We start from the raw sequence: 25,187 nt of genomic DNA, 5'->3' as shown, positions 1-25,187 counted from the left end.
CAAGGCTGACACCACCTCGGCAATCCACATCACAGGCTACAAGAACACTCTCCAGACTGAAATCCTCTGAGAAGAGACCTCCGCACGTCTAAGCACTAAGCGTCCATACAGGCAAAGACCCGCAATCTTTCAGATTTCATCTACAGCAGATTGGAATAGAGAAGAAATCAGAACACCATGGATCGCTTCAAGATGATATTTCAGTACTTCCAGTCAAACTCAGAGTCGGTGATGAATGGGATTTGCGCACTTTTAGCTCTGGCCAGTGTTAAAATCTACAATTCGCTAGATTTTAATTGCCCGTGTCTTCCCAGATACAACATGATATATGGCATGGGGATTATGTTTGTGCCTCCAGTCGCCCTTTTTCTCTGTGGTCTGATAGTGAACAGACAATCGGTGATTATGATGGAAGAGTGGATGAGACCCACTGGCGGGAGAAAAAAAGATTTGGCGATTGTGAAGTAAGTGTTCACGTCAAATATGTATTAAGTATGGTTTTAAATGTTTCTACGAAAAAAAAGTAAAAAAAAAAAAAAAAACAACTTAAGATGTAGTAATAGTAATATAAAAGAAATGGCTACTAATAGTATGGATAAAGACATAGGGCTAAATGTATTAATGATAAATCAGGTCAATCTGAAATGGGAAGACTTTGCCCAATTGGTTTGTACAATGGAAAACCTGTTTATTTCTACTTTCTGACAAAGTATTCAGTATAATGTTGAATTTGCCTAAAACGCTAAAACTTTATATTCCCAATAATGACTATAGATGTAGAGGTAGCCAGCGCAATATAGTTAAAGGTTTATTAATAGAGATGAGCGAAAGATAAAATACTCGGATGCTCGTTACTCGAACCAAGCAATTCCTAATGCTCCGGTGCTCGTTTCGAGTAACGAGTATAATGGGAGTCAATGAGAAATCCAAGCATTTTTCCGACAGACTCTACAAGGAGGTCTGGGGGGCAGTGAAAATGTTGAAATAGATGGAAAAAGTGCTGAATGGAAGGGGAACAGCATGTGGAAGACCCCTGGAAGCATCTCTGACTCCCAGATTGCTGCTGAGAACAATGGTGTCACAATTTTACTCCACTTTAAGTACTGACAATAAAACATTCAAAATCGACAAGAAATTGGCATTTACAGAGAGAAAAATGTTAAGAGAAATTCTTTCCTGTATAATGACTTATATATAGTGCAAATTTTTAAAAGGATTTAAAAACAGTAATAATTTAAGTAAACCATAATGTAATTTTTTATTAAGCTGGGGGCTGATATTAGTAGCCTGGGAAGCTCCGTGGGTATTACCCCCTTCCCAGGCTTCAAACATCTGCCCCAGCCGTCTGCTTAACCTCCGCTAGAGACTAAAATTACGGGGAACCCCACGCCAATTTTTTTTTTAAATAAATCCTTTATTTTAACACTAAATGACAAGTACAGTAATCAACACTATCACTGTACTTCTTATATATGTGACTGACATGTTTCTATCTATCTAATCTATGTGTGATGCTCTATTCTTTCTGTTATAAATTGTCGGGCACTGATGCTGAATTGCAGGCCGGCTTTTTTAAAGAGACGGTGCATAAAAACACTAATATTTTTTTTAATAAATCCTTTAACACTAAATGACAAGTACAGTAAGCAACACGGTCACTGTACTTCTTATATATGTGACTGACATGTTTCTATCTATCTAATCTATGTGTGATACTCTATTCTTTCTGTTCTAAATTGTCAGGTACCTGTGTATGCCGCTGCTGAATTGCCGGCTTTTCATGTTTCACTGTGAGCACTGTTCCCATCGATTTGGGCAATCACTGTAATGCCACAACCAGCATGGCTGCGGCATTACAGTGAGTGGCAGACAATCCCTGCATGATTGGTGCTCTAAATAGCGCCAGACATGCAGGACACGCTTTTGGTGCACGAACAGTTATCGAACATAACCTCGAACAGCCGATTTTTTTGCAAATCGTTCGCGTTCGTCGAACGACTCGAACACCGCCCAAAACAGCTCGAATTTGAGATTGGCGAACAGTTCTAGTCGAACACCGCTCATCTCTAATAATCAGTACTCTTTTTTTTGGCAAAGATGAATGTAATGCGAGGGTCACGGGAAAGGCAACGGTACATAAAGTCTGTCATATGCGCCAAGGTCCCTACAGTCAATACTTCCCTCTCTCCACCATGATGACTACTCTCCATCTCCTCCCCTCCTCCTCCATTTCTTCCTCAATCCCCTCCTCAGCCCATCCACGTAGGAGAGATGAGACAAAGCTTGTGTGGGTACTAGCCTCTGTTGCGCTCCTGTTCCTCTTCCTCAGCTTCCTCCTCCTCATTGTTACGCAATCTGCGCTGAGCAGATGAGATGGTGCTGGGTAGTATCTCCCTTTCTCATGTCTTCCTCCATCTCAACCTGGTCCGCATGCAAAGCTTCATGTTTAATTGTCCTTGACAAAGGCTCATTGTCAAAATGCGCGTCAGGGTTGGAGTGCTGGCGGAGACAGCGTGATAGTGGCTGCTAAAAATTACAGGTAATTTACCCCATATCCCTAAATGGATAATATAGTGTGTAACAATGTAGGTTATTATTCCCTGTATATTACCCATGGAGATTTTTCTGTCACCAGCTGTACTCTGACATTAGAGTGGCCCAATGCATTATTGATACCCTCATTATAGAGAGACACTTGGTGCCTATGTTTATGTCAAGTACTGCCAGGTGCTTCATTAATTGCACAATTGTACTATTGTACGTATCTTGTATCCCCCACACCTGTTAATGCTTTTTAATCAATAAACATTTTCTACATTTATAATACCAATACGCCTCTGGTTCATCGTTTGCTGGCTCTCGCCTTCCTTGTTTCTATAATGTGATATGATGATATGGCTATTTTTTGGCCCATATAGGCAGTATCAATTATGGATTATACCTATTTATATCTATATATAGTTTGCATACTGCTTGCAACTATTATTCTCATGTTTAATTGTCAGCCGCGACTGTTTAAGTAGGCACAGAAGCAGGATTGTTGCTCTGATTATGGCATCATCGCCTCTCAACATCTTTGTGGAGTCCTCAAAGTCTTGTCAGACATCCATGCCCACTCTTCAGTTGTTATGTGCGGAGGCTGCCCAGTATACCGACGGGCGTGTTGGAGCTGGTATGAACTGGATCCCTGCCTCCACAATGTTCACCCAGTGTGCCGTCAGGGAAATGAAGTCTCCCTGGCCGCAAGCGCTTGTCAACGTGTCGGTCGTTAAGTGGACAATCTTAGTAAGTGCATTGGTAAGGGCACAGGTAATCTTCCTGGACACGTGCTGGTACAAAGCGGGAACGCCACACCGGGAGAAAAAGTGGCAGCTGGGGACCGAGTACTGAGGGACGGCTGCCGCCTTGAGTCAGCGGAGATCCTCCATGTCAACAAGCCTGTAAATGTGCCCATTTAGCATTTGGGCCTGTGTGGGTGGCTGCAAACTTTCTCTTTCGTTCCAAAGAATGGGGTAGGGACAGCTGAACGTTGTCCTGGGATGCTTTGGAAGATCCTGATGATGGTGAGTCAGAATGTGCAAGACAAGGACAGGTGCAGGGCAGGAGGAATCCGTGCCAGTGTCATGGACAGGGGATTGGGAAGCACCTAGCACAGAGGAAGAGACAGTAGTGTCACCTGCTGGCACCAATTGTGGACCCAGGTGTTCGATCCACCGAGTCGGGTGCTTAGATGACGTGTGCCTGATCATGCTGGTGGTAGTTAGGCTCTTAGTGGTCAGGCCCCTGCTGATCTTGGCAGGGCACAGGTTGCAAATGACCATTTTTTTGGTCTCAAAACTCTCTTTAAAAAAGTCCCAAACTGGGGAACACAACTCTTTGACGGAGAAATTCACAAGTATCGGTGCTCTGTGGAACAGTTGCCCACCTCCTCCCTCTGGTCACCCCACTGCCTCTTCCTGTCTGTTTTGGTGCTGCCGATCCCTCAAGCTCAGCACTCCTGGCCTCGCTCTGCATGCCAGCTTCCCAGCTTGGGTAGGTGACTTTGTCATTCACCACCTCGTCTTCCACCGCCGCACTCTAGTTCCCCTGACTTGGTGACTTAACAACAACCTAACTTATATGCAACTGTGTCTCATCATCATCTTACTCCTTAGACAAAATTTGCCGTTCCGCACCGTCATCTTCTTGTGGCCGTGGCAGTTGTTGGGTTTCTATGAGGAGGGTACAGTAAATGCTAATCTGGATGTTGGTAATGTGGCTGATGGGATTTATCTGGACTTTGCAAAGGCATTTGATACTGTACCACATCACGGCCCCACTATCAGTATGTGGTAAGTATTCTGTCAGTATTTTTTCTCAGGAGTGGGAGCAAAAACCAGGAGTGGGTGATAAATGCAGAATTGGTGACTTATTTCTACTATACCTTTTCTCTTATTATTCCTCACCTGGTTTTGGCTCCCACCCCTGAGAAAAAATACTGACCGAATACTGACCAAATACTGATAGTAGGGCTATGGCCTTATACTGAAGCAGCAGAAGCAGGGACTAGGGGAAACTATATGCAGATGGGTAAGGAATTGGTTAAATGATAGGAAACGAAGAGTCGTCATAATGGTACGTTCTCTAAATGGGACATAGTCAGCTGTGGGGACCGCAGAGATCTGTGCTAGGACCAATTCTTTTTAACCTCTTTATTAATGATCTTGTGGATGGGATTGAGAGTAAAGTGTCAGTCTTTGCTGACGACACCAAACTATGTAGAATATTGAAATCTGACCTTGACATTACAATATTGCAAAATGATCTGGATAAGATGAATGAATGGGCAAACACTTGGCCGATGAGGTTTAATGTAGATAAATGTAGAGTAATGCACATAGGACAGAGTAATCGCTGCATATACATTAAATGGGAGAATACTCGGGACTACAGAACAGGAGAAGGACTTGGGTATTCTGGTTACAAGTAAGCTGAGCAGCAGTACTCAATGTCAAGCAGCAGCCGCAAAAGCAAGCAAGATTTTAAGGTGTATAAAAAAAAGAGATAAAATCGCGCGATCCCAACTCATTGTTTTCCCTTTATAAATCACATGTGAGGCCACATCTAGTACAGTGGCATGTAAAAGTTTAGGCACCCCCGGTCAAAATTACTGTTATTGTGAACAGTTAAGAAAGTTGAAGATGAAATGATCTTTAAAAGGGCTAAAGTTACATTTCCTTTGTATTTTAGGCAAAAAAAATATATATATTTTTTCATCCTTTTCATTTTAAAAATTACAAAAAGGAAAATAGGCCGATGCAAAAGTTTGGGCACCCTTGGAGATTTTTGTGCTCAGATAACTTTGACTAAGGTTTCAGACCTTAATTAGCCTGTTAGGGTTATGTCTTGTTCACTATCATCGTTAGGAAAGGCCGGTGATGCCAATTTACGAGCTTTATAAAAACCTCCTCTAACCTTGTGCCAAAAAACAGCAGCCATGGGTTCTTCTAAGCAGCTGCCTAGCACTCTGAAAATCGTGGAGGCCCACAAAACAGGAGAAGGCTATAATAAGATAAGAAAGAGTTTTCAAGTTGCCCTTTCCTCAATTTGAAATATAATTAAGAAATTTCAGTTACCAGGAACAGTGGAGGTCAAGATAAGGTCTGGAAGACCAAACAAATTTTCAGTGAGACCTGCTCATAGGATTGCTAGACAGGCAAATCAGAACCCCTGCTTGACTGCAAAAGATCTTCAAAAAGATTTAGCAAACTCTGGAGTTGTGGTACATTGTTCTACTGTTCAGAGACACCTGCACAAACATGGCCTTCATGGAAGAGTCATCAGAAGAAAACCTCTATTGCATCCTCACCATAAAATTCAGAGTCATAAGTATGCAAAAGAACATCTAAACAAGCCTGATGCATTTTGGAAACAAGTCTTGTGGACCGATGAGGTTAAAATTGAACTCTTTGGCCACAACGATTAAAGGTCTGTGTGGAGAAAAAAGAGCACAGAATTTCAGGAACAGAACATCTCGCCAACCATTAAGCATGGGGGTGCAATCATGCGTTGGGGTTGTGTTGCAGCCAATGGCATGGGGAACATTTCACGGGTAGAGTGAAGAATGGATTCAATGTAATTTCAACAAATTCTTGATGAAAACATAACACCATCTGTAAAAAAGCTGAAGTTGAAAAGAGGATGGCTTCTACAAATGGATAATGATCCTAAACAAAGGTCAAAATCCACAATAGACAACCTCAAAAGGCGCAAGCTGAAGGTTTTACAATGGCCCTCACAGTCCCCTGATCTGAATATCATTGAAAATCTGTAGCTAGACCTCAAAGTAGCAGAGCATGCAAGACGACCCAGGAATCTCACAGAACTGGAAGGATTCTCCAAGGAAGAATAGATGAAAATCCCTCAAACAAGAATTGAAAGACTCTTGTCTGGCTACAAAAAGAATTTACAAACTGTGATACTTGCAAAAGGGGGCGCTACTAGGTACTAACCATGCAGGGTGCCCAAACTTTTGCATCGGCCTATTTTCCTTTGTGTAATTTTTAAAATGTAAAAGATCAAATATATATATATATATATATATTTTGCTTAAAATACAAAAGGAAATGTGTCATCTGTAACTTTAGGCCTTTTAGAGATCATTTCATCTTCAACTTGCTTAACTGTTCACAATAATGGTAATTTTGACCAGGGGTGCCCAAACCTTTACTTGCCACTGTATATGGGATCCAGTTTTGGGCTTCACATTTTAAAAAGGATATTCAGAAGTTAGAGTAAGTTCAAAGGCGGCAACTAGATTATTACAAGGGATGGAGGCCTCTCATATGATGAGAGGTTGGAAAAGTTGAGCTTGTTTAGCTTTGAAAAAAGACACCTCAGAGGAGATCTCATTTATATGTAGAAATGTATGTGTGGTCAGTACGAAGTACTGGCACATGATTTATTCCTTCCAAAGACTATACTAAGGACCGGGGGGCACTGATATTTGCAACAGAAATTTCTGCACCAAAAAATGCATCTCTTGTAAGGAAAAACGCTGCACAACACGCACGTTTTTTATGCATATTTTATGAGTTTTTTCTTTATTCATTTGAATGTGTGAAAAATGCTGCAAAAACACTGAAAGAATTGACATGCTGCATATCTGAAACTGCTTCAAACCTGCAAGGAAAAATAAGCAGTGTGTGCATGGGATGTCAGAAATCTCATTCATTTTGCTGGCACTGTAAACTGCAGCGTTTTTGGTACAGAATTTTCTACTGAAAATACTCAAAGTGTGCATGTAGCGCCCCGGGGGTTCGGTTGCTACAGGGGTATTGCACCTCAATCAGAGGTGTGATATTCCACTCCCAGGTAAGGATGGAGTGTGGACCAGGGCTCAGTTAGCTGCATGCACACACACACTCACCCCATTTCCGGGGGACAGCTCGACGGTGCTCCCAGCTGCGGGCACAACTGACCATGTCCCTGGCTGGAGTGGGGAGGGGGGAGAGAACCCAGTGGTGTAGGAGCAGAGAGGGGACGGTTTCTGGAGCATAGGAAGGAGCTCATTGGGTGCAGGTCACCTGAGCTCAGACACAGAGAAGCAGATAAAAGGTGGGAACCATCTTAGGAGGGAGTTCAGTTCAGTCAGTCAGAGCAGACGGGGAGAGAGAGCTGACAGGGAGCCGAGGCTCAGCCTGAGCTCAGCTCCACGAGGCAGGCCTAGAGAAAAGGCCGGGGCCAGAGAGGAGAAGAGAAGAAGGAGAAGGAAGGAAAGAGGAGAGACAGAGGAGTAGAAAGGCTCCAGAAACAAGGAGGCAGAAGGGACCCTAAGAGAGAGCAGAACGGACAGTAACCGTTGCAAACCCACGTGATATCGGGTGAAGGGTCAGGCCGTGGAAGGGTACCGGATTCCCAAGTTGGTGGAGGTAAATCGTCCCTCAGCCAAGAACCGGAGGTCGTGATCATCTATTGGTGCGACCCCAAGCCAAACCTGCTAGGAAGGCACCATATAGGATAGCGGGAAACGGGAGCCAACGTTTGCCCGCAAAGATCCGCGGCAGCTGGACAGAAGTTTGGTCACTGGTGGGGCACGAGAGGCCAGAGAAAGGACAGAAGGGGGTCCTGTGCCATACTCCTGAATTGCCTGGGGGTTGACCGAGCCCCTCACCTGGTGGACGCTGCATGGCTTGGGCAGTCATTGCTGACAGAAGTGGTATGGATAGCAACTGTGAGTAAAAACCCTGGACTGCATCATTGGACTTTGTGTTATTTATGCTGCGCCTGCACCATCACCCCCAGCATCCTATTACACTGCCCTGAGGCTACACTCTTCCTGTGGGGAGTTGTCCTATCCCTCTGCTGCACACCAACACCAGCCTCAGTGGTCTGCCTTGCAGCGGCGGTCATCCCTGACTGCAATCCACGGGTGGCGTAGTCGGACATTCACAAAACACTGATAAATAGACTGCCGCCATTTGGTCTGACCACCCTGAGCCACGGGACCGGGTTGCCACCACTACTACCCTCAGCATCGTACAGAAGCCCGATTCCGGGTACCCCACGGCCCAGGGGGCGAGTCAGCTTTGGTGTAGTCAGCAGGATCGTGACCAACCCGCCACCAGCGGGTATTGCGTGCCTACAGACTGTTTTTACTGTACTAAATATGGCGCCCGCCCCAGCAGAACGGACGCCAGTATGAGCGCGAAAAAAGACAAGAAGTCACCTCCCATCGTGGGCCGGGTCCCTGAATGGCGCCAAGAGCGGAGTCCGCCCCAAGCAGCAATCACGTATGTGGATGTGTCCATCAACGTGGGGGGGCTGCCCCTGAGAGTGAACGGCATCAGGCTGCCACGGGACCGCCCCCAACAACGGAGGGGAGGAAAGAAAACTGGAGGGGAGGGTGTGGCCTGTGTGAGTTCTGGCAGACCGCCCCCGGAGGGCAAGATGGAGGACGTCAGCCCTAGAGCCCCAGCCAGCGGCCTACTGCAGCCGGCAGCACCTTACACCGTGGACGAGCTCGTGGCAAAGCTGCCCCAAGAGGATTTGGAATTCCTCCGCTCCTTGATGGAAGACCTGGGCCGGAGGATGGAGAAGGCCCTGCGCGACGCCATCGCCGGATGGAAACGGGAAATGCAGAAGAGGCTGGCGGACCGCAGAAGACTAAGCTGCCAGCATCGGCAGTGCCCCAGCCGTCGCAGATCCCGACCAGCGCCAGGAGAAGACGCGTGACGCAGGAGTGGTCACGGGAGCAGGTAAGAGGAGTCTCCCTGTCCCGGACGCTGCCGGCGTCAGCCTGCTCCTGGGCCCCCTGGTGGAGCCGCCGATCCCGGGCGCTGCAGACACCGACCTGCTCCAGATCCCGCAACAAGCCCTGCAGCCGAGCCCTCCAGCCCAGGACGCTGCCACCACCAGCCTGCGCCCAGGCCCAAAGCCGCGCCCTCTGACCCCGGGCATCATCAACGGCGGCCCTCTCCAGGCCCGGCCGCAAGGCCTACTGTACCGCGACGTAAGGGGCTGGTATGCCCTAAGCATCCACCGAGTGGGAGCAGAGAGTCGCACTCTTCCCTGCTGCACTGAAGACCTGTACAGGTCTGAAGAGGACTGCTACCCTGAGCAGGAGCCGCCTGGAGGGCACCGCCATTAAGCCCAACCAGCGAATGAAAGAACTGTACTTAGTTACCCGTAAGGATATGAAAAGTTGAAAGTTTTAGCCCCGTTGGGACTTCCACAAGTTTTGAAAGAGTTTACCCCGATTTGGGACTGTTACCCGTGGTGTTGGAGTTGCCCTTAAGTTACCTGGCTGAGGACTGAGAGCAGCCACCCCCCCCCCTCTTTTATCTGGCTGAGGACTGAGAGCAGCCAATCCCCCAAGTATTGAATTAGAAAGTTTGCACCGTGCAGGATGATCTGGACAATTGATCCCCACAGAGACTGTGACCAGTTCAAGAAAAGACTGCGCCGTTGAATTACTGCTGATAATGTTTGTTGCCTTTGATAGCTTTAAAAAAAAAAAAAAAAAACTTTAATTTTTGTATGTCTTGAAATCAAGTGTTTTTGCTCTGTTCCAGCCCGAGAACGTGCTGTGGTTTACCAGGGGGGAATGTAGCGCCCCGGGGGTTCGGTTGCTACAGGGGTATTGCACCTCAACCTGAGGTGTGATATTCCACTCCCAGGTAAGGATGGAGTGTGGACCAGGGCTCAGTTAGCTGCATGCACACACACACTCACCCCATTTCCGGGGGACAGCTCGACGGTGCTCCCAGCTGCGGGCACAACTGACCATGTCCCTGGCTGGAGTGGGGAGGGGGGAGAGAACCCAGTGGTGTAGGAGCAGAGAGGGGACGGTTTCTGGAGCATAGGAAGGAGCTCATTGGGTGCAGGTCACCTGAGCTCAGACACAGAGAAGCAGATAAAAGGTGGGAGCCATCTTAGGAGGGAGTTCAGTTCAGTCAGTCAGAGCAGAAGGGAGAGAGAGCTGACAGGGAGCCGAGGCTCAGCCTGAGCTCAGCTCCACGAGGCAGGCCTAGAGAAAAGGCCGGGGCCAGAGAGAAGAGAAGAAGGAGAAGTAAGGAAAGAGGAGAGACAGAGGAGTAGAAAGGCTCCAGAAACAAGGAGGCAGAAGGGACCCTAAGAGAGAGCAGAACGGACAGTAACCATTGCAAACCCACGTGATATCGGGTGAAGGGTCAGGCCGTGGAAGAGTACCGGATTCCTAAGTTGGTGGAGGTAAATCATCCCTCAGCCAAGAACCAGAGGTCGTGATCATCTATTGGTGCGACCCTCCGCCAAACCTGCTAGAAAGGCACCATATAGGATAGCGGGAAACGGGGGCCAACGTTTGCCTGCAAAGATCCGCGGCAGCTGGACAGAAGTTTGGTCACTGGTGGGGCACGAGAGGCCAGAGAAAGGACAGAAGGGGGTCGTGTGCCATACTCCTGAATTGCCTGGGGGTTGACCGAGCCCCTCACCTGGTGGACGCAGCACGGCTTGGGCAGTCATTGGTGACAGAAGTGACATGGATAACAACTGTGAGTAAAAACCCTGGACTGCATCATTGGACTCTGTGTTATTTATGCTGTGCCTGCACTATCATCCCCAGCATCCTATAACACTGCCCTGAGGCTATACTCTTCCTGTGGGGAGTTGTCCTATCCCTCTGCTGCACACCAACACCAGCCTCAGCGGTCTGCCTTGCAACGGCGGTCATCCCTGACTGCAATCCACGGGTGGCGTAGTCGGACATTCACAAAACACTGATAAATAGACTGCCGCCATTTGGTCTGACCACCCTGAGCCACGGGACCGGGTTGCCACCACTACTACCCCCAGCATCGTACAGAAGCCCGATTCCGGGTACCCCACGGCCCAGGGGGTGAGTCATGCACAAAGCCTCGATTCAGGAGAACAGCAGAATGTCTGTATCTGACTCTAGCTCTTTCCTACATAGAATTTTGAAAGCACCAACTGCCACCTCCTATCCCAGTAATGGGAAAATCTCACTTCACTGAATACAGATTTAGGCAATGGTCACACATTCAGTATTTGGTCAGTATTTTACATCACTATTTGTAAGCCAAAATCAGGAATGGGTGAAAAATACAGAAGTGGTGACGAGTTTCTATTATACTTTTCCTCTGATTGTTCCTCTCCTGGTTTTGGCTTACAAATACTGATGTAAAATACTGACCAAATACTGAATATGTGAACGTGGCCATACATAAACTATCACCTCTATCCACTGGATAGGTGATAATGCTTGGATCTGTGTGGGATCCCCAACGATCCCCATAACAATGCACTTTAGACACCTTCTTCCCCCATGGCCTGAAGATGGTGGCCAGGTGAATTGATTGGAGTGCCGCTAGCTTTGCATTGGAAATTGGTCTGTTGCTGGATGGTATTACAGAGACTGTATAAAGATTTTTTCCGGTAACCAAGTTTCAGTTCCAGCCTTGGCAAAAGAAGGAGTTAACTTTAATGACTGTCTCAGCTTATTTGTCCCATTTTCTTCTACACCTTTCAGACGGTGGGCCTAAAAGAGTCAGTACGATCATCAGCAGATTTTCTTTCAACAACCGCACGCACACGCCCAACCCCACATGTGCGTAAAAAAAATGGTGCCATTAAAAATCACAACACACAAAAACAAGCTGTATTTCAAAAGAAAAAGAAAAAATAGTCGAGGCTTGGAATGCGACAATGGAAAAAAACAAATTCATAGCTAACTGCTGTATAACTACGTGCAATAATCTATGTTGTCCTTTCAGATACATGTGTACTTCAGTCTTCACACGCGCCATGGTTGCCCCTGTCGTCTGGATTCTGACCTCACTCTTGGATGGAAATTGTTTTGTCTGTGCTTTTAGTGGCTCCGTGGACCCTGACAAATTCCCAGGCTTTGCAAATAACACTTCACCAGAATTACAGATCCTGCTCTACAAGGTGCCTTGTAAGGATGACGTCTTGATCAGGAACAACACTTCAAGAAAAGCTGTTTCAAGATACTTAAAATGCTGGTCACAGGTGAATGATCACAGGAAACTCGATTAGTAAAAATGCTATGTAATGCTCCGAGGTGTAAGTAGCTGATCACAGATAAATCTGTATATACAATGTATTGCCCAACTAATGGGCAGTACACTGGGACCAGATGTAGAGTAATTACACAAAAACATTAATGGGAAGTTTCCAGGACTAAAATATTCATGATATGTCCTTAGGACAGGCCATCAAAGTTCAGTCAATGGGGACGGTGATGATGATGATGATGCATGGCTCCTGCACCATCTCATTATCCAGCTCTGTCTCATCATAGCTCGGGCCACCTTCTCATAGACTACAACTGTAGGACAGGGAGGTCTAGGCTCCAGTACCCCTTCAAAATGTATGACATCAATCGGATACTACATCCTGACTCTACATAGTGTCTCCACCTTCTAAGCGCTGTCTTTTACATTCATAGTTGAAGATTTAATGTGGATGTGTCCCCAAAGTCCTCCTGGTCTAATGGGTCAGGTTGCAAATGTGACTGCTGTGATCCCTATAAATATGCAGGTGGAGGCTCCTTTGAAAGATGAAAGGGCCCTACCTTTACTTATTCAGGGACAGAAACTCATCCATGGGTGCGGCTGTGCTTGGTAGTGTTGCTCAGCCTCATGCTTGGAAGTTCCCAGAGTTAGAACACCACCAATAAAATGTACACAATCAATGTTTTAGCTATGGGAAACCTCTTTAATACTCACAGGCCCCCATTCATCATTTGCATTTTTTTAATGCTAGTTTCTTTTTTGTCTTGTAGTATTTGTTGCCTTTTTTTGGCACCAAATTTATCAAAATGGCTTCAAAATTCTTTAAAGCACTACTGTAAGTTCCCTGCCCCTAATATCATAATCACCAGTCGCTGTCTTCATCTGTTATCAGCGTCGATCAGGTCGGTCTTATGCAAGTTGTGACCTGATGGATCACTCCAGTGTTTGCTGGGCAATCCGAAAGTCACAACTCAATGTCAGTCTATGAGAGGCAGAATGAAGGTTTCATAGATTCACATTGAGAGCTTGTGACCGTTACCTCTGACTTCCAGTCAGTCAGAAGTTGTGGTCACCAGATAGCAGATCGGGATCGGAGCGGCGCTGGGAAGAGCTGAAGACAGCAGTTTGTAAATATAATACCAGGCTCAGGGACCTTATGTTACTTCACTCCACCCCAGTGCTGAAACAAATAAAAAAAACACTGGAGTGGTGCTTTCATTTGGTTCAAAGTCAAAAATAGGCTGTCTCAATGTCTTGAACCGTTTTTGTTACTGTTTGCGCCAACTGTCACAATAATTGCAACAAAATTGTCATACTGCAAAATACAAGGTGGGCCATTTATATGGATACACCTAAATTAAATGGGAATGGTTGGTGATATAAAACTTCCTGTTTGTGGCACATTAGTATATGGGAGGGGGAAAACTTTTCCAGATGGGTGGTGACCATGGCGGCCATTTTGAAGTTGGTCATTTTGGATCCAACTTTATTTTTTTCAATGGGAAGAGGGTCATGTGACACATCAAACTTATTGAGAATTTCATAAGAAAAACAATGGTGTGCTTTGTTTTAATGTAACATTATTCTTTCATGAGTTTTTTACAAGTTTATGACCACTTATAAAATGTGTTCAAAGTGGTGCCCATTGTGTTGGATTGTCAATGCAACCCTCTTCTCCCACTCTTGACACACTGATAGCAACACCGCAGAAGAAATGCTAGCACAGGCTTCCAGTATCCATTGTTTCAGATGCTGCACATCTCGTATCTTCACAGCATAGACAATTGCCTTCAGATGACCCCAAAGATAAAAGTCTAAGGGGGTCAGATCAGGAGACCTTGGTGGCCATTCAACTGGCCCACGACAACAAATCCACTTTGCAGGAAACTGTTCATGTAGTAATGCTCGGACCTGACACCCATGATGTGGTGGTGCACCATCTTGTTGGAAAAACTCAGAGAATGTGCCATCTTCAGTGCATAAAGAGGGCAACACATCATCATGTAGCAATTTCAGATATCCAGTGGCATTGAAGTTTCCATTGATGAAGAATGGCCCCACTATCTTTGTACCCCATATACAGGGGTGGATTAAGAGTAGCAAGGGCCCCGGGCAGTTTAGAAGGCGCGGGCCCCCCCCCCCCCCATCTGATTTATCACGTGACATGTCACATGATCCCCTGTGATAGATCATGTGATAGTTCACGGGAAATTAATTTGGCACAATATTAATTGTGCAGCCCCATCTGAGAGCAGCACAATATAGGGGCAGATACCCTGATTCCAGCGATGTGTCACTTTTTCAGCTGCTTGTTGTCATTTTGAGAAAATCACCGTTTTATCTGCTGCAGATCTAGCAGCTCTCTGAATGCTGCGCTCTGTATAGCCCCGCCCACACCACTGATTGGCAGCTTTCTGCCCATGCTCAGTGTACACAGAAATCTACTGATCAGTGATGGAGGTGGGGTCCTACAGAACTTACTAGTCATCTAGTGATAATTACCTTCTGACAAATCAATGATTTTATCAAAACAACACTAAGCAGCCCAGTAAGTGACACATTACTGGAATCAGTGCCTCTAACCCTACATTATGCTGCTCTCAGATTAGGTGGCAAAAACCTGATGACAGATTCCCTTTAAAGGAGCTGTAAAGACAAAAAAGTTTGTATTAAAAAAATGCAAGCCATTTGTGAAATTAACTTTTTTTCATTGTTAATTCACATTAGACTGTATCTTCAACACTTTTGTCAGCAGGTCTTATTACAGACTCTGAATAGGGCAGCTCTCTCCCTCTCCCTCAGCAGAAAGTCACAGCATGGTTAAAAAACGGGATCTTTTATGATTTTCTCATAATAAATAAAAAAGGACATGCAAGTCCTCCAAACTATTTTCCGTTTCTGTATAGGGGAGGTCCTAAATCTTTCTTGTTCTTTAGTTGATCACATGTCAAAAAGGCAAAGCATTTACTATGAACTCGCCTAAAAAAATATACACTTGGAGAGTAATATCATCATCTGCATGTAAATATTCCTTGACTCTAAGGGCTCGCTCACACTGTCGTATAACACGGCCGAATGCTATGTGATGTTTTATCGGATAGGACTCGGCCCTATGTTATACTATGGGACAGTGCAGATCTGCGATTATTGGCATGAGAAAATAATCTCATTCGATATTCGGACCATGTGCACCCATACAAGTCTACGGGTGCACGTAAAGCATTGGACTGCACTCGGATGTCATCCAAGTGCAATCCGATGAACACTCACAGAGACTATGGAGAAGATGGAGAAATTAAGTTCTCCATCTTCTCCATATCTGTGCTGCGAGAGAATCGGATCACACTCAGTTGAAGCTCTGACAGAGTTTGAGCCGAGTGTCATTAGCATAATTGGCCCTATTCTCTTGCATGAGAGAATATATGGCTTAGTGAGTGGACCCTAAAACTGAATAGTAGTGACGGACAGGCACCTCACAAGCGGGATCCATGTAGCTCTCAGATGTCATGTAGGTAGGGCTTCATTCCATGGGGTAGGGCTTAATTTCAAGGTACAGTGCCTACAAGTAGTATTCAACCCCCTGCAGATTTAGCTGGTTGACACATGCGGAATTAACTTGGCATTGTGACATTTGTACTGTAGTTCAGCCTGGAAGTGGGAAATGCACTGCAGCAAATTTTGTTTTTGTTTTTTTTTTGTTTGTTTTTTTAAAACGTTAAAAGTTAATTCAGAGTGTCATTTATTATTCAACCCCTCAAACCACAAGAATTCTGTTTGGTCCCCCTAAAGTATTAAGAAGTAGTTCAGGCACCAAGAATAATGAGCTTCACATGTGTGGATTAAAGATCTCTTTTGCCAGCGTTTTCTGACTATTTAAGACCCTCCCCAAACTTGTGAACAGCACTCAGACATGGTCAACATGGGAAAGACAAAGGAGCATTCCAAGGCCATCAGAGACAAGATCGTGGAGGGTCACAAGGCTGGCAAGGGGTACAAAACCCTTTCCAAGGAGTTGGGCCTACCTGTCTCCACTGTTGGGAGCATCATCCGTAAGTGGAAGGCTTATGGAACTACTGTTAGCCTTCCACGGCCTGGACAGCCTTTGAAAGTGTCCTCCCGTGCCGAGGCTAGGCTTGTCCGAAGAGTCAAGGCTAACCCAAGGACAACAAGGAAGGAGCTCCGGGAAGATCTCATGGCAGTGGGGACATTGGTTTCAGTCAATACCATAAGTAACGTACTCCACCGCAATGGTCTCCGTTCCAGACGAGCCCGTAAGGTACCTTTACTTTCAAAGCGTCATGTCAAGGCTCGTCTACAGTTTGCTCATGATCACTTGGAGGACTCTGAGACAGACTGGTTCAAGTTTCTATGGTTTGATGAGACCAAGATCGAGATCTTTGGTGCCAACCACACACGTGACGTTTGGAGACTGGATGGCACTGCATACGACCCCAAGAATACCATCCCTACAGTCAAGCATGGTGGTGGCAGCATCATGCTGTGGGGCTGTTTCTCTGCCAAGGGGCCTGGCCATCTGGTCCGCATCCATGGGAAGATGGATAGCACGGCCTACCTGGAGATTTTGGCCAAGAACCTCCGCTCCTCCATCAAGGATCTTAAGATGGGTCGTAATTTCATCTTCCAACAAGACAACGACCCAAAGCACACAGCCAAGAAAACCAAGGCCTGGTTCAAGAGGGAAAAAGTCAAGGTGTTGGAGTGGCCTAGTCAGTCTCCTGACCTTAACCCAATTGAAAACTTGTGGAAGGAGCTCAAGAATAAAGTCCACATGAGACACCCAAAGAACCTAGATAACTTGGAGAAGATCTGCATAGAGGAGTGGGCCAAGATAACTCCACAGACCTGTGCCGGCCTGATCAGGTCTTATAAAAGACGATTATTAGCTGTAATTGCAAACAAGGGTTATTCCACAAAATATTAAACATAGGGGTTGAATAATAATTGACCCACACTTTTATGTTTAAAAATTAATAAAATTCAACTGAGCAACATAACTTTTTGGTTTGTAAGATTTATGCTTCTGTTCATAAAACCTACTCTCGTTTGCAGTTTGAAGGCTCTAACTTATTTGCATCTTATCAAACCAGCTAAATCTGCAGGGGGTTGAATACTACTTGTAGGCACTGTATATAAAAAAAAATGGACTTCAAATAAAAATTAGATGAACACAAAAAGCACTAATTGAATTATTTTTTTCGTATTTATGTTTGCAGCCCCTTTAAAAACCCTTTGAGGACCAAGGCACATATATGTCCCATAGTTTTAAACTGGAAAAAAATTTGATTGAATAAAATTTAAGGTCCTCCAAGGTTTAAGTAGGTCATAAATTCATATGAATACTTGCTCGTACAATTGCACATGCCAAAAGATGAAGAAGAACAGAATCAAAAATATGACATTAAGTGGAGCACTTACAGGTATTCAAGGTGAAAGAGACCAGCAAAGGCATCGTCTCGAATGACAGTAAATGAGTTAGAATTCAGCAAGCTGAAAATGAAGACAGCAGGTTAGAAGCGAACCAAACTTTATGGTGCTCAGAATTAGTCAAGCAGAATTTATTGACTGCTGCTGCAAAGCACTGAGACTCCCGCAGTGTATAGATGGCGCCGTGCGGCCTTCCGCTGTGTATAGATGGCGCCGTGCGGCCTCCCGCTGTGTATAGATGGCGCCGTGCGGCCTCCCGCTGTGTATAGATGGCGCCGTATAGATGGCTACGTGCGGCCTCCTGCTGAGTATATGTGTATAGATGGCTACGTGCGGCCTCCTGCTGAGTATAGATGCCGCAAGGTGCTCCCCCCAGAGACAGCAGGAGGCCACACAGCACCATCTATACTCAGCGGGAGACCGCACGTAGCCATCTATACACAGCAGGAGGCCACACGGCGACATCTATACTCAGCGGGGGGCCGCACGTAGCCATCTATACACAGCGGGGGGTGCACGTAGCCATCTATACACAGCGGGGGGCCACACTGCGCCGTCTATACACAGCGGGGGGCCGCACGTAGCCATCTATACACAGCGGGGGGCCACACGTAGCCATCTATACACAGCGGGAGGCCGCACGGCGCCCCCCCAGAGACATCAGGAGGCCGCACGGCGCCAACTATACTCAGCAGGAGGCCGCATGCAGTCATACACACACACAAACATATACAGACACGCATAAACACATTTGAAACACAAAAATACATACAAACAGACATCACACAATGACATCTGCCCACACACACACACAAACAGACAGACATCACACACACACACACTTGCCCACACACACACACACCTGCCCACACACACCTGCTCACACGTACATCTGTGTGTGTGTATGTATAGTGTGTGTGTGTATAATGTGTGTGTATGTATAGTGTGTGTGTATGTATAGTGTGTGTATGTATAGTGTGTATAATGTGTGTGTATGTATAGTGTATGTGTATGTATAGTGTGTGTGTGTGTGTGTGTTTGTGTGTGTGTGTGTGTATAATTTGTGTGTGTGTATTTTTTTTTAAGTTAAAAACAAGTAAAATGTATGTGGCATCAATATCAAGACTCCAGATATAAGGGCCTATTCACACTGAATTTTGCAATGCATTCATCTCCTCTTTCCAGGTTTCTATCTAAATCTCTGAAAAATGGCATTCAGATGGGCCTTGACATAGCCATTGATTTGAACAAAGGCAAACCGAGGCTAAAGTCTGAATCTTTAGGCTCCATTTGCTCTGCTTTCAGATGTCTAATTTCAGACAGCACAATCCTGAATTTCAGGGATTCAGTTGTAAGCCTTGTGTAAAGACCTGAATGCAGCGCTGAATGTAGTGTGAATAGGTCCTTACATCCTACACCACCTCAGGGGATTGTTGTTATGGAGTATTGCCCCTGGGTGGCCGCAGTTATGACCACCACCAGGGCTCGCGGTCACCCACCCTAGCTTTGGTATTCTGGGGAGCTGGTATAATGAATATCTGAGAAGAGCCCTAGAGAAGCAAGAACATTGGACAACCAAGAGGTGGTGGCCTCAAGTCAGGTGTAGTGTTCAACAGGGCAAGACTTTCTAACCTGCCCACACACACACACACACACACACACACACACATATACACACACCTGCCCACACAGACACACACACACACCTGCCCACACACACACACACACCTGCGCCCACACACACACACACACACACACACACACCTGCCCACACACACACACCTGCCCACACACACACACACACACACACCTGCCCACACACACACCTGTCCACACACACACACACCTGCCCACACACACACACCTGCCCACACACACACACCTGCCCACACACACACACACACCTGCCCACACACACACACACACCTGCCCACACACACACACCTGCCCACACACACACACACACCTGCCCACACACACACACCTGCCTACACGCACACACACCTGCCCACACACACACACACACCTGCCCACACACTGTCACGCTGTCTCTGTGTACTGGAGGTAGGGGGCCTAAGCTGACCCTGAGCTGGGGCCCTGACTAATCCCTCTACCTGGAGGTACTGTTAAAGGTACAGAGGTCCAGGCCGCCAGCGTATCCCCTACCTCCTGAGGATCCCTGCACCTAAGTAATCTAGTCCTGAGAAGGACCCCGATCACAACAAAAGGGGACAGGTAATAATATGCCAACAATCAGTACTTAGACGAACGAGACAGTACAAGGGTAAAACCAAAACCACCTTGCATACAAAAACTACACAACTACAACAGAGGGAACACCAACGGGAAAGGAGATAAATGATAAAGCGAGGAAGGGAAAAAACACTCCAAATACACTTATCTCTGAAACTCCAAATACCACGATCCGCTCTGTTAGTCTGCATGAAATGCTTTCACCGACACTTCCCTAACAGAGCAGCAGACATATGAAGGAATCTCACTACAGCAGAATTGATTGCAGCTGGGCGAGGCTGGACCTTGTCTAGCACAGAGAGAGAGAGAGTTAACTCCCTCACTGCTGAAAAGCACAAAGCACCAAAAACTCAGCTGCGAGAAGTCAGGCTGTGCAATCGTGACGATCTTCGTGGCGACACAACCATGACACACACACACCTGCCCACACACACACACCTGCCCACACACACACACCTGCCCACACACACACACACCTGCCCACACACACACCTGCCCACACACACACACACACCTGCCCACACACACACACACCTGCCCACACAGACACCTGCCCACAAACACACACACACCTGCCCCCCCCCACACACACACACACACCTGCCCACAAGCACACACACACACCTGCCCACACACACACCTGCCCACAAACACACACCTGCCCACACACACACACACCTGCCCACACACACACACACCTGCCCACACACACACACACACACACCTGCCCACACAGACACCTGCCCACAAACACACACACACCTGCCCCCACACACACACACACACACACACCTGCCCACAAGCACACACACACCTGCCCACACACACACCTGCCCACAAACACACACCTGCCCACACACACACACACCTGCCCACACACACACACATATACACACACACACATATACACACACACACACCTGCCCACAAACACACACACACCTGTCCACACACACACACATATACACACACACACCTGCCCACAAACACACACACACCTGCCCACACAGACAGCGGTCCGGGCCCTCCCCTCCCGCCACTGCTACCGCTATGTGCCGCGGCGGCCCGCACATATAATGAGGGCAATCCAGCATTAGACACCCCGCCTGGAGCCGCGGGCCCCCTGCCGGCTCGGGGCCCTGGGCGGTCGCCCGGATTGCCCTCATTATAATCCGCCTATGCCCATATACCACACCATACCATCAAGATACGAGATGTGCAGCATCTGAAACAACGGATACTGGAAGCCTGTGCTAGCATTTCTTCTGCGGTGTTGCTATCAGTGTGTCAAGAGTGGGAGAAGAAGGTTGCATTGACAATCCAACACAATGGGCAGCACTTTGAACACATTTCATAAGTGGACATAAATTTGTAAAAAACACATGAAAGAATAAAGTTATGTTAAAACCAAGCACACCATTGTTTTTCTTATGAAATTCTCATTACGATTGATGTGTCACATGACCCTCTTCCCATTGAAAAAAATAAAGTTGGATCCAAAATGGCCAACTTCAAAATGGCTGCCATGGTCACCACCCATCTGGAAAAGTTTTCCCCCTCCCATATACTAATGTGCCACAAACAGGAAGTTGATATCACCAACCATTCCCATTTAATTTAGGTGCATCCATATAAATGACCCACCCTGTACACTGGGGAGAAGGTGGAACTGGAGTGAAGTTGCCCAAATTTTGCGAGTTTTTAAAAAGCCACAATTTATGAATTATACAAAAATGTCTGGAATTGTAAGAATCTGTCCACAAAGCGAAGAACAAAGAAAACAGTCATAAATAAAATAGGCTTAAAAAAAGGCACGAATAGAATAACGAATTGGGAACAAAAAAAAATGTGGAAACCTAGACAAAAAGAGGCAAAAAGGCAATGATGAATTGGGGTCTTAGTTTTTGCACTCACACATCCTCCAAAATGTTTCATAGTGTAATTCACTGTCTCTTCTGTCCAGGCTTTAGGATGGAGTATCCTGTTGTTCCTTATTATCTTGGCATTCCTAGCCCGAACCCTTAAACCCTGTTTTGATCAAACAGCTTTTCTACAAACTCGCTACTGGAGTAACTACATCGACATCGAGCAGAAGATCTTTGATGAGACTTGCTGTGAACACTCAAGAGATTTTGCCCGTAAATGCATTCTCCATTTCTTCCAAAGCATGCACAACGAGATGAAGGTCGCTCGCATGATAAAAAAGAAAGAGGAGGAGAAGGAGGAGGTGGACCACCTCCATGGAATCACAGACCATGAGCAAGTGAACAAACTTTTAAAGTCTTGGTACCAAAGTAAACCCCCGCTGTCTATAAATCTCCCAACTCATCGACAGCATGTGAAAGGAAAAAGCAACGGCTGCTGCTTCGATGACAACAACAGCAAACAAACAGATGTGTAAAGAGATTTTTTTCATGCTAATGTAGAAACCCCCAATGTCTGTACCCCTGCATTCCACGGCACGCCTCATACCCTTTTCTTTATTTGGCGAATGGAGATAGCTGAGTGCAACTTTCAGCTGTCTCCATCACTTCCAAAGAGAATGAATGGAGCAGTGATGGTCATGGGTGACTATTCTGCTCCATTCACACAGGGTAGTTGGGGAACCCCATCACCCTGATTCTTGGAGGTTCCAATGATCAGACCCCCCTGGATCAGAAATGTATCACCTATTACCTGCATCCCGAAGGATGTTTTATATTTTAAGTAGTGCCATTACTACAACACTTCTAAGCCAACATTTCCAATACTGTGAAACTTTTTGCAGCACAGTCCTATGGTTTTCCTCCAATTATAGCCACTGCATGCTCTTCCTTAGACAGTATTTTGTCACTACTCATTACTCAATGTTCAGCTATGTATGGCCTTTGTGTGTACAGTCAAATAAACTCACTCATAATGACGCTGCAGATCATGATGAATTCACACAAAGTCCCTTATTAACTGTTTAAGTACAAGGCGCATTAAGAATTTCTGTAGAAGGCATCTAGGGAAGTAAAGAGAGACCAGTGATGGTCCTTGCAGTTAGTAAAATTTTGCAAAATTTGGGACAAACCCTTTTATGGGCACTTCATTGAAGTAAAAAATTTACTTTGCTGCTCCAGCCCTGTAGGTAGTGGTTTGTTAGTGCCCCAACAATCCCTACCATTTCTAAGCAAGTGTCTTGCCCTGCAATATTAAATCAAAGAACTATCAAATACTATAAAATATATTACCTTTATTTCCCAAGTGTATATACCATAGGGAGAAACAGATTGCCAACATTTTTATCACCGGCAAACACTCTCAACAGACATTGAGCCATCATGAAATACTGGGAAATGTGAAGCTTTGAATCCTGTATGGCAGAGGTTTTAAAAACAATTTTGCTTTTTATTCCCCGCTTCTTGCTCCAGTAAAAGAACAATCACTATAGCAAGAACCAACTCACCCCCTTTTCCCATTCTAGAAATAAATACTTTAATAAAAATATTAAAACAAAATATATTTGGTATTGCTATGTCTGTAAAAGTCCAATTTTTCATGATATAAAACAATTTAACCCATATGGTAAATGTAAAAAAAAAAATTTGGCTATCCTGCCTCCTGCTAAAAAATGGAATGAAAAGAGATCAAAAAGTTATATGCAACCCAAAATGGTACCAATAAAAAATACAGCTTTACACACAAAAAAAAACAAGCCCTCATAAAGCTCCATTGATAGAAAAAAGTTATGGATATTAAAAAAATTGGACACAAACCATATTTAAATGAAAAAAAAACTTTTTTTTTTAAACAGTAGAAACTATATACGTTTGGTATCATAATGACCTAGAGAATTATGTTATCAATTCATTTTTCCTTAACAATGAATGCTGTAAAAACAAAGCTCAAAAATAATGACCAAATTGCAAGTTTCACCGCTTCATCTACCATTTCATGGAATTGTTTTCCTGTTTTTTTCAGTACATTATATAGCAAAGTGAACAGTGATATTCAAAATTACAACTCATCCCATGAGGAACATTCTCCAACACGGCTATGCTAACAGTGAAAAAAGTTGCAGCTCTTTGAAGAATGGAAGGTTTCTCCCTGTTACGAAGGGGTTAAAGAATAGCAGATCACCCAAAGGAAAGATTTTCCTTCTGTTTTTTTTTTTTCCATTTCCATTATTTTTTTGCCAAAAAATATTAAAGACAATAAGTTTCTCAAGTATGCCTGCGTAAAAAAGGCCTTTAGGCAAAAGAGTGGTTTACTGAACTAGATGTTTTCCTTTTTTGCATTTTCAACAGAAAATAGAAATGTATAGAGTAACAAAATTCCCACATACAAGATGTATTTGCAGGGCTGTCACACCGGTTTAGACAAGAAAGTGTCGAGTATAAAGACGGCCGGGTGACATTATTTACTACCTGTCATTACAATGCAAAGGTAAAAGAAAACAGAAAATCAGAAATGTATAAATTTCATAGGTACATTGGTCAAACTCAACAATATTCTGCAGTAAGTAAAGATATTAAATGTTCCTATATTTTGCTGTGGTTATACTCAAAATTGTCTTCATGTAAAGTGTATTCTTATTCAAGCTACAAAGTTTTCGACTATCACAAGGGATGAATGAATAAGTTTCAAATCTGTGTTCTCCCCTATGTGTTGGGTTTTTGTATGAATGCCCGAAAAACAAGATTCAGACGTGCCCCCGAGTGAGCCATTAACCTCAAAGATGCAAATAGAGTCCAAAACATGTAAGCTTCATATTTTGGACTCAATGACTTCATCAGAGGCACATCTGACAACAGAGTATCGCAAAATCATAAGCTACAGAACACAATACAACTCAGACCTAATATCACAGGTACATATCCAAAATGATGACATTTGGAAACACAATGGCCCCAATTCTTCATGTGCAGTATTGTTGCAGTGATTTTTTTCTATTGATTTCTTATATTCGATACTGTTTTTTGCACCAAATTCATCCAAATGGTCCACGAGGCC

The 25,187-nt window shown here is 45.2% G+C and overlaps 1 protein-coding gene across 1 annotated transcript; it reads left to right on the top strand.

The window, feature by feature from the left end:
* CALHM3 (calcium homeostasis modulator 3) lies at nt 1-24,668 on the top strand. The gene is made up of 3 exons (XM_073681379.1): nt 1-464; nt 12,252-12,507; nt 22,174-24,668. Exons 1-3 carry the CDS (start codon nt 178-180, stop codon nt 22,609-22,611), a joined length of 981 nt encoding a protein of 326 aa, XP_073537480.1. The 5' UTR covers nt 1-177; the 3' UTR covers nt 22,612-24,668.
* Nucleotides 24,669-25,187: the final 519 nt, after the last annotated feature.

This window comes from Phyllobates terribilis, unplaced genomic scaffold (genome assembly GCF_046119375.1).
Source record: "Phyllobates terribilis strain yellow unplaced genomic scaffold, ASM4611937v1 Scaffold_5__5_contigs__length_657084704, whole genome shotgun sequence".
Lineage (NCBI taxonomy): Eukaryota > Metazoa > Chordata > Amphibia > Anura > Dendrobatidae > Phyllobates > Phyllobates terribilis.
The sequence above is the reverse complement of the archived record's forward strand: the minus strand, read 5'-3'. Positions and strand labels throughout refer to the sequence as shown.

Bases quoted from the DNA above. Each gene is read 5' to 3' on its own strand.
- CALHM3 (XM_073681379.1), top strand. From the start codon at position 178: ATGGATCGCTTCAAGATGATATTTCAGTACTTCCAGTCAAACTCAGAG. The intron at 465-12,251 runs GTAAGTGTTCAC...TTGTCCTTTCAG, and splicing joins AAAGATTTGGCGATTGTGAA to ATACATGTGTACTTCAGTCT. The intron at 12,508-22,173 runs GTGAATGATCAC...TCTTCTGTCCAG, and splicing joins ACTTAAAATGCTGGTCACAG to GCTTTAGGATGGAGTATCCT.